The sequence below is a fragment of the Desmodus rotundus genome, chromosome 12 (assembly GCF_022682495.2).
Source record: "Desmodus rotundus isolate HL8 chromosome 12, HLdesRot8A.1, whole genome shotgun sequence".
Classification (NCBI taxonomy): Eukaryota; Metazoa; Chordata; class Mammalia; order Chiroptera; family Phyllostomidae; genus Desmodus; species Desmodus rotundus.
The window spans coordinates 36,686,194-36,695,394 of NC_071398.1; the positions used below are offsets into that span (position 1 = coordinate 36,686,194).

Below are 9,201 nucleotides of genomic sequence, written 5' to 3' on the forward strand. Positions count from 1 at the left end.
CTGTTATCCAGGTACATTTGAGCAGCCCTCACTTTTCACTTCATGGTGGAAGAAGCAAAAGAATTCTGGTCAGGGTCTTGAATAATTCTGGGTGGACTGTTGGCCAGAATCAAGATGGGGAGGAATTCTCTGCCTTCTAGTCCCTCAGCTTCCCAGCTCTGCTATCCTGTTTTTGAGTCTATGTCGGGACCCTGCGATAGTCTTTCCATATCTGTGTGGGGATCTGCAGTTCAAGCTGGACTTCGAGGAGCAATGGCACTCCTAAGAAGCACTCCTAACAGCTAACTGGGCACAAATTTAAAACCGGAGTCTAGCAACCACTGCTTCCAGAGGCATCTCACCCACTGCGCATTTGAGGGAAATGCCACAGGCCGAGCCTCCAAACCCCCGCACAATGGCCCTGCCATCTGAGTCCACCGTTCTTAATATTGTACTTCAATCCATTTCTCAGCCGACTTTTTGATGAAGACTAACTGGAGCTTTAAGGAAATATAATCAGTTGGGAGGGTCTTTGGGAGGAGCTAGGGCATATGAAAGTCCTCACACTCTATCTAAAAATGACAAAACGCTGCAAGTGGGAACCCTACAGGAATGACACTGCATTTATAATAAACCTCTATGGTTTATTGGAATCCCCATATTGGAAACTGCTGTTGGCGTAATTCTTGTGGCAGAGACCTTTTGTTGACAAAACACAATCAGCCACATTCCTACCTATATTTAGCCTACCTGAATCTCTAATGAGTAACAGGAATGAATGCTTTTCGGCCAATAGGAGTGAGCCACACCCCTCTAAGTGGCTCATAAAAGGCGGGCAAATCAGGTCAACTCTCACTTCTGGCTCTGGATGTGTCACAGGGAAGGTCTTCCATTTGGGCTCCAAGATGGATCCGGGAACAGAAAACTCAGACTCCCAGAGCCCCTCCATCCAAAGTGCCACTGACCAGCCGCCCCTCCAAAAGAACTCTTTTGAAGAAAGGCACTCAGATGTGGATCAGAAACTATTAGAAGAAAAAGGCAAGGATTCGTCCCAGTTAAGAGAGAATGGCATCCAAAGACCAGGTAAAAACGGGCTGTTTGTGTGGAGGCTGGAAAGAGGTTGGAGATCAGGGAAACCCATATTGTTGGCTTGTTTGTTTGTTTGTTTCATAATAACACATACCTCAAAGGGAGACCATAAAGATGAAATAACATTTTTACACATTGATTGATTGATTGATTGATTTTTTAATTTATTTTTGTTTTATTTTCACCTGAGAACATGCTTATTGATTAGAGAGAGGGAGAGGAAGGGCGAGAGAAACATCGATGTGAGAGAGAAACATTGATTGGTTGCCTCTCTTATGTGCCCCGATTGAGACCAAACCCCCAACCCAGGCGTGTGCCCTGACCAGGAATCAAACCCACAACCTTGCAGTTTATGGGATGACACTCCCACCAGCTGAGTCACACCATTCAGGGTGAAACCCAGTATTTTTGTCTCCGCTTGGGTTTCATTTTGACATAGGTGGTAGAAAACGTTACCTAGCCTGCAGGGTGCTTGAGGACCTGTGACAATGATCCTCTGGAACCTTGGTGCTCACGTCACACCTGACATTCGCCAAACACACTCAGTCAAGACAGTTGCCCACAAATACTGACAGTTGATGGAGAGAATTGTCCACAAGTAGGGGGTTCTGTGTGCCTTGAGTTTAGGCCAGTCACCTAAACTCCTTCTTTTTGTCCAGGGTCAGAGGCCAAGACAAATGAAGAGAACTGTAAGAAGAGGAAACTCGAGGGCAGAAATAGCCGCAATCTATCAGGTAAGGTTTTACTTTGGCGGGAAAGAGGGACAGGATATGAGGATCTGTCTCACTGGGCAGCGAACTGGGTGCTGCTCTGTGGCAGCCAGAACCTTGCAGATCCTGAACTCTAGGAATGGCAGGAAAGTGAGCAGTCACTGAAACTCACACTTTATCTGCAGAAGAAGCAGAAAGCTGCTCCAACTGGGAGAGCTCCAGGGAGAGGAAAAGCAGTTCCAGGGACAGCCTCCGCAAGACAGCAGGTAGGAAGTTACTTTTGGGGCCAGAGGTGCACAGAAGGAAAAGCGGGGAACAACCAGTGCATGGGCAGGAGGGGCTTTGCTTGGTGGTTTGGGAGACCCTGGGATTCAGGGAGCATTTGGGGACGTAGGATAAGTGTGGTCACATAGAAATAAAAGGGCTTGAAAGGAGCAGGGTAGCTGTGGGATTCCCCTGAGGGCACTGGCTGAGACCTGGGAATGACGATCCCCTGGGAATTAATCTGGCAGGTCTCTCACCTACAAGCTTCCTTTGCAGGAGCCTCTCTAGAAGAGATGTGCAGTGTGACTTTGGAAAGGATAGGAAAGGTCTCTGATGCTGAACAAAGTGGTGACAGCAAAGAGACTGGAAATGCCTGCCGTAGAAGAGCCAAGAGAAGGCGCACTGGGCACAGCAAGAGGCCTAGGTCACGGTCCTCTGGAATCCAGACCCCTCTACTTCGGAAAAGCCTGGTGACTTCCCTTCGCGCCATGTCTGAGGACATTAATCAGAACGTCGTTCTGCTGCAGAATCAGCAGCTTCCTTTCTCGCTGAGCTGGGAGAAGTACTCCCTGCTCACCCAGCTCCGGGAGCATCTGTACACCCAGGTGCAGACCTTCTATGCCATGGCCACCCAAGCAGCCTATGTCTTCCCTGCTGAGGGCTGGCTTGTCCCAGCCCCACTACCAAGTCCCTGGGGCCCAGCAGGGGATGAAGGAGAAGCCCAGAGTCCCTTCTAGGTGAGAAACCTGGGAAGGTCAGCCTCTTTCTCGGACAGGAGATGGCTGAGGCTGCCAGTGAATGCAATTAGGACTCAGCTAAGGGCACTGGATCCCATTCAGCTGGTGCAGCTCCGGGGCTACATCAGAGCTCTACTCCTTCCCAGATTCTCCCAGATGACCAGCAGGGCCTCTTTTCAAGGCAATGTGTTACTACTCAGTGGTCAGAACTGTCATTTAAAAATCTTAAAAAACAAGACTCAGATGGTAAACTCTGGCTTTCCATGTCCTCAAGGAAAAAATTTCCAAACTGTAAATTTTATGTTAGACACTTCATGTATTTTGAGTATCTTAAGAGAGCCAAGCATTATTTGAAAATGAGAACAACAATATGGGTGTAATTCTTTTATGTTTGTGTATTTTCAAGTGCAACAAAGACAATATATTTTCCTGTCCTCCTGCTTGAATTCTACAAATGCACGAACTCCTCCCCCTGTAAGCTTCACTCCCTGGAAGACTGGTATCAGAATCCTTAAATAGGCTTTAATTCTGTATGGAGAAATGCTTTTACTCTTCACTGTGATAAATTCATGGGGAAATCACCATGTCACTTTTGGTTCCCCTGTAGTTACTACATTATAAATGCTTATTGATCATATGTATTTACCCTTCAGCTGGCTTATTGATGTCTAATTGTAAATTTTCTTGTATTTAATAGATTTCAACATATCTTTTACAGGATACCAAATCTAATAATAAGCATTGCCATTTACTTAAGATGTCACTTTATTTTATTTTATATAGCATTTTATTTGCATTTCACATTGACTCATTAAGCAAATGTGTGTAACTTATATGAGAAAAATGAAATTAAATTTTAAAATATTGGTTTCTCCTTTGTCTTATTTCCATATTACACAGTGATAAAAAGTTACTATTTCACGTATTACCTATGTCCAGCAATCACACATTTACTGATATAAATTAGTTTTACTGCATGTCTGGGTTGGAAGGGTGTTTTGTTAGTTTCACGTCTACAGGATCTCCCCCTTGACTTTCCTATACCTAACAGTTATTCTCTGAAATAAAGAGTGTAGTTTTTTACTCCCATGAACGGGGCCAATTCAATGATAATATATTACACATCAAATTGACCATAACATGACTTCTTCAACATATACCCGTGTCTACAAAAATTACAATAAACACGTTATATCTGGGGAATGGGAATTAAATTACACTAGGATAAAAAATACCTGAAATAGACTTCTGGCCAACATGGAGGCGTAGATAGATACACTTTGCCTCCTCACACAACCAAAAGAAGGACAAAAACAAATTTAAAAACAAAACATAACCAGAACTGCTGGAAAGTTGAACTGTGTGGAAGTCTGACAACCAAGGAGTTAAAGAAGAAACATTCATCCAGACCAGTAGGAGGGGCGGAGACGGGTAGCTGGGTGGAAAGGAATCACTACAAGGCAGCGGCTGGTGGAGTGGACTGTGGGAAACTGTTCCAAGCGTGGGAAATGTGGCTCAGCCCCCACTCGGAAAAGCCAGTGGGGAGCGAGGTTGGTGGGCAGGACCCACGTCCATGGATAAGTTCTCCAGTGGGAAATCAGGCCTGCATTGTACCTAGACTGCTACGAGACTTGCTCTTGCTAAGGACTCCCTCACCCTGAGGCAAGCAAATGTTTACTGAGTATCTTTATCTTCCTAAAATCTGGGCTGGACCTTCCAGGTTTGGAAGCTAGCCGTTTCAACCACTTCTCCCTTTACATTGCAAATATCCTTCTTTGATATATTCAGCGACACCCTCTCCTTTGTCTGCAAAAGATAACCACCCAAAACAAACCTTTGCATAGTAAAGGAGGACCTTCTTTGATGTAAGCGGCCTAGAGGCCTAGAAAAACAATAAAAGCCTGTCAAGGCAAGGGTCGGGGCGCTCCCCTCTTGAGGGAGTGGGCGAGGCGCTCAGAGGCACTCTCCTCTTGAGAGAGTGGCTGCGCCGTCCCTTTTTCCCCACAGGATCTCTGTAGTCCGTGTGTATGCCAATACTGCTACCACAACGGATCCTGCTGGCCAGGATCCGCGTCAGTGGACAGTCCAACAATTGTGTGCAGGGAAACCAAGAGGAACAACTGGGGAGTGAGACAGACCATGGAACACAGGGTTCCAACACAGGGAAATAAAGCTTCAACACCTCTGGGAATGTAAAAGAGGCTGTAAAAACTTGTGGGAATTGCAGTGGTGGGAGACACTCTCAGCCTCATGGGAGAATTTGTTGGAAAGACCTACAAGATCCTAGAACGTACACAATCCCACCCACCTGGGAATCAGCACCAGAAGGGCCCAATTTGCTTGTGGGAAGTGGGAAAAGTGACTCAAAGCCGGCCGAGAGCCGAGCGAGCAGCATTGTTCCCTCTCAGAATCCTCCCCACACCCAGCACCACAAGGCAGTGACCTGGATATCCCTGTCCTGGCAAATACCAAAGGCTTCACCCCTTACTATGTAACAAGTACACTGAGACAAAAAATTACGGCCCAACTGAAAGAACAGAGCTAAGTGATGAAAAGATAGATGACCTATCAGATGCAGAGTTCAAAACACTGGTAATCAGGATGCTCACAGAAAAGGCTGACTATGGTCACAAAATAGAGAAAGAAGTGAGGTCTATGCAAAGTGAAACGAAGAGAAATGTACAGGGAACCAACAGTGAAGGGAAGGAAACCGAGACTCAAATCAACAGTTTGGACAAGAAGGAAGAAATAAACATTCAGCCAGAACAGAATGAAGACACAAGAATTCAAAAAAAATGAGGAGAGGCTTAGGAACCTCCGGGACAAGTTTAAACTTTTCAACATCAGAATTATAGGGATGGCAGAAGAAGAGGAAAAACAAGAAATGGAAAACTCATTTGAAAAAAATATTGAAGGAGAACTTCCCTAATCTGGCAAAGGAAATAGACTTCCACGAAGTCCAGGAAGCCCAGAGAGTCCCAAAGAAGTTGGATCCAAGGAAACACACAGCAAGGCACATCCTCATTGTATTACCCAAAATGAAAGCTAAGGAGAGAATCTTAAAAGTGGCAAGAGAAAAGGAGACAGTTCCCTATAAAGGAGTTCCCATAAGACTCTCAGCTGATTTCTCAAAAGAAACCTTGCAGGCAAGAAGGGGCTGGAAAGGAGTATTCAAAGTCGTGAAAAGCAAGGACCTACATATCCAAGATTACTCTATCCAGCAAAGCTCTCATTTACAATGGAAGGGCAGATAAAGTGCTTCCCAGATAAGGTCAAGTTAAGGGAGTTCATCATCACCAAGCCCTTATATGAAACGTTAAAGGGACTTATCTAAGAAAAAAGAAGATGATCGAAAATAAGAACAGTGAAATGACAACAAACTCACAATTAGCGACAACTGAACCTAAAACAAAAAATAAAAACAAACTAAGCAAATGACTAGGACAGGAACAGAATCACAGAAATGGAGATCACATGCAGGGTTATCAGCGGGGAAGGGGAGAGAGGAACGGGGGAAAAGGCACAGGCAATAAGAAGCATAAATGGTAGTAACAGAATAGAGAGGGGGAGGTTAAGAGTAGCATGGGAAATAGAGAATCCAAAGATCTTGTATGTACAATCCATGGACATGAACTAAGGTGGGGAAATGCCGGTGGGAGGGGGGTGCAGGGTGGACAGGAATAAAGGGGAGAAAAAATGGGACAACTGTAATAGCATAATCAATAAAACATAAAAAAAGGAAAATACCTGATTTAGATGTAAGAAAAATATATAATATATATGAGAAAAACTGAAAATTTTCCTTTTGTTTTTTTCTTGAGCCCTGGCCCCATTGTATCCAGGGTTCTCCATACTGCTGAAGGAATACAATATTCTCTAAAATGAGGTGCTTCCCTGGTAGGGGAAGTACCATGATCAGGAGAGTGGTCTCCCCAGGATTGGGCCACCCATTGTTTTCTGTGTGTGCTGTCCCCTGCGATTTCTCCAAATGTAGGAAACTCAACTGAAGAATTTGTGGTAGTGGGGTCTGCATTGGTGGTCTCCCCTGATAACTTGTGTTACAAGAGTAATTGTTTTCCCTGGCTGGTGTGGCTCAGTGGATTGAGTGCTGGCCTGCTAACCAAAAGATCACCAGTTCAATTCCCAGTCAGGGCACATGCCTAGGTTGCGGGTCATGTCCCAAGTAGCGGGTGCACGGGAGGCAACCACACATTAATGTTTCTGTCCCTCTCTTTATCCCCCCTTCACCCCTCTCTAAAAATAAATGAATGAATGAATGAATGAATGAATGAATGAATAGCAGATACACTTTGCCTCCTCACACAACCAAAAGGACAACAAATTTAAAAACAAAAAACAACCAGAACTGCCAGAAAATTGAACTGTGTGGAACAAAAACAAACTAAGCAAACAACTAGAACAGGAACAGAATCACAGAAATGGAGATCAGATGCAGGGTTATCAGTGAGGAGGGGAAGCGAGAAGAATGGGGGAAAAGGTACAGGGAATAAGAAGCATAAATGGTAGGTACTAAAAAGACAGGGAGAGGTGAAGAATAGTATAGGAGATGGAGAAGCCAAAGAATTTTGTACGACCCATGGATATGACCTAAGGGGGTGGGGAATGCTGGTGGGAGGGGAGGTGCAGGGCGGATGGGAATAAAGGGGAGAAAAAAATGGGACAAGTGTAATAGCATCCCCAATAAAATATATTAAAAATAAAAGAAAATGATAGCATACCTGTCATTTTTAGGTTTTTTGAAAACAATGTGCAGTCATTTGTTCATTCATTCTTTAGAGATTTCAGCACTCTGATGAGCAGTCTTGTCACACGTGGGCACAGGTAACCGGGTTCTTGGTGATCAAGGACAAAGAATTGAACCGAACACACAGACAGTATACAGCAGAAAGAGAGAGAGCAGATTTATTGAGGACAGTAAACTCCACAGAACATGGGAGCGGGCCAACTCTGAGCAGAGATTGACCTCAGGGGCTGGAGGGCTTCTATTCTTATTGGGCGGATCCTTCCTGGCTAGTTTTGGCGGGCTTTTATTGCTCATGTGCAAGTAGTTGTATTACTTCACCTCAACTGGAGGTTCAGCATCTACTTGTAACAACAGTAGAGAACTCATAATGGGCCTTACGGATATCACAGAGGTGTCAGGACGAAGCTTTTGGTGGTTGCTGACCCTGGGTGTGTCTGGGGGCCATGTCTCAATCACCCAGGGCACTATTTGCAGGTTTCTCTCCACCCCTTGACCCCAAGGGGCAACAAGAGCCACCCAATGCATGTGGGAGGAGGGTGTCAGTCTTTTACTTTCCAAGGCCACGTCCAAGTGGCTGTTTGCCCTCACTCCAGGCCCTCAGGTGCAGGCAAGGCAATATTTCCCTGTTTTCCCATGCCCGGTTTCAGCAAAGCACCCTTAGTCTGTATCCAGAGCTGAAATGGAGTAGCAGTGTGGTGGAGCAGCGCTTCCACGGGGGCTGAGCTCCCGTCCGACTCCTCCCATTTAGATTCTAGAGGACAGTCCATAAGCGTTTCGTCCAGCCAGCCAGCATTGGTGTGGCAGCCACGGCTCGCAGGCCCTGCTTTAAGAGACTTTCGTACCATTCAATCACTCTGGCAGCTCGAGAGTGATAGGCTGCGTGGAACTTCCAGTGAATCTGCAGGTCTCGAGCCCGTTGTTGCACCAGGGGCCCAGCAAAATGAGTCCCCTGGTGACTTTCAATTATCCAGGGTCGACCATAGGCAGCACATAACCACTCCAGCGCAGCAGTCACTGCTTTCTGATCTGGGTGCCGTGCGGGGTAAGCAGCTAAAAGTCCAGTAGCCGTGTGCACACGTGTGATTGCATACCTACACCCCTCTGAACTAGGTAGGGGCCCAATCACATCAACCTGCCACCAGGTCGGCGCTGCTGTCCCCGCAACTCCTGTCCAGTAGTTCCCACAGGCCTCTGGGGATGCTCTCATGAGCAGACAACACAGGTTTCACAAGCTTCCCGCACCTCTGCTAAGGTGACAGGTAACCCCTAAGTTTTTATAGTAGACCATGTGGTTTTCTGTCCTGCATGTAAGAGGCGATGGTGTAGCCACTGGGCTACTTCCCTTCCTGATGGGCCGGTGGGCACTGTTTCTAGCCACCGCACCTTGGCTAGAGTATCGACCTCATCATTCCCAGGGGAGGCAAGGGGTGCATGGGTGGTCCCATGAATACAGTGCTTTGTTTCTGGTGGCCTAATTCCCAGAGGTCTTGCCACAAGACCTGTCCCCTGAAGGGCCTATGCATAACCATCCATTTATTTGCATGCCCTGTAGAGATCCATAATGTGAGCCCCCGGTCCTCCGCCCAACTACCTGTGCCAATAGTCCGGGGCGGGGTGGGGGGGGGGGTGCTTCACTGGCAGCCACCTGCCACGCAGC

The 9,201-nt window shown here is 46.3% G+C and overlaps 1 protein-coding gene and 1 non-coding gene across 2 annotated transcripts; both read left to right on the forward strand.

Moving 5' to 3' along the window:
* Positions 1-819: 819 nt before the first annotated feature.
* LOC128779723 (protein FRG2-like) lies at positions 820-3,581 on the forward strand. Its single transcript, XM_053915759.1, has 4 exons — positions 820-1,062; positions 1,728-1,802; positions 1,964-2,044; positions 2,319-3,581. Exons 1-4 carry the CDS (start codon positions 885-887, stop codon positions 2,777-2,779), a joined length of 795 nt encoding a protein of 264 aa, XP_053771734.1. The 5' UTR covers positions 820-884; the 3' UTR covers positions 2,780-3,581.
* A 3,084-nt stretch (positions 3,582-6,665) lies between these two features.
* LOC128779808 (U1 spliceosomal RNA) lies at positions 6,666-6,827 on the forward strand. The gene has a single exon (XR_008425889.1). It is a non-coding gene; the product is annotated as a U1 spliceosomal RNA (small nuclear RNA).
* Positions 6,828-9,201: the final 2,374 nt, after the last annotated feature.

Excerpts from the sequence above, each read along its gene's own strand:
- LOC128779723 (XM_053915759.1), top strand. The coding sequence starts at position 885 with ATGGATCCGGGAACAGAAAACTCAGACTCCCAGAGCCCCTCCATCCAA. Across the intron at positions 1,063-1,727 it reads GAATGGCATCCAAAGACCAG|GGTCAGAGGCCAAGACAAAT; the intron begins GTAAAAACGGGC and ends CTTTTTGTCCAG. Across the intron at positions 1,803-1,963 it reads AAATAGCCGCAATCTATCAG|AAGAAGCAGAAAGCTGCTCC; the intron begins GTAAGGTTTTAC and ends CTTTATCTGCAG.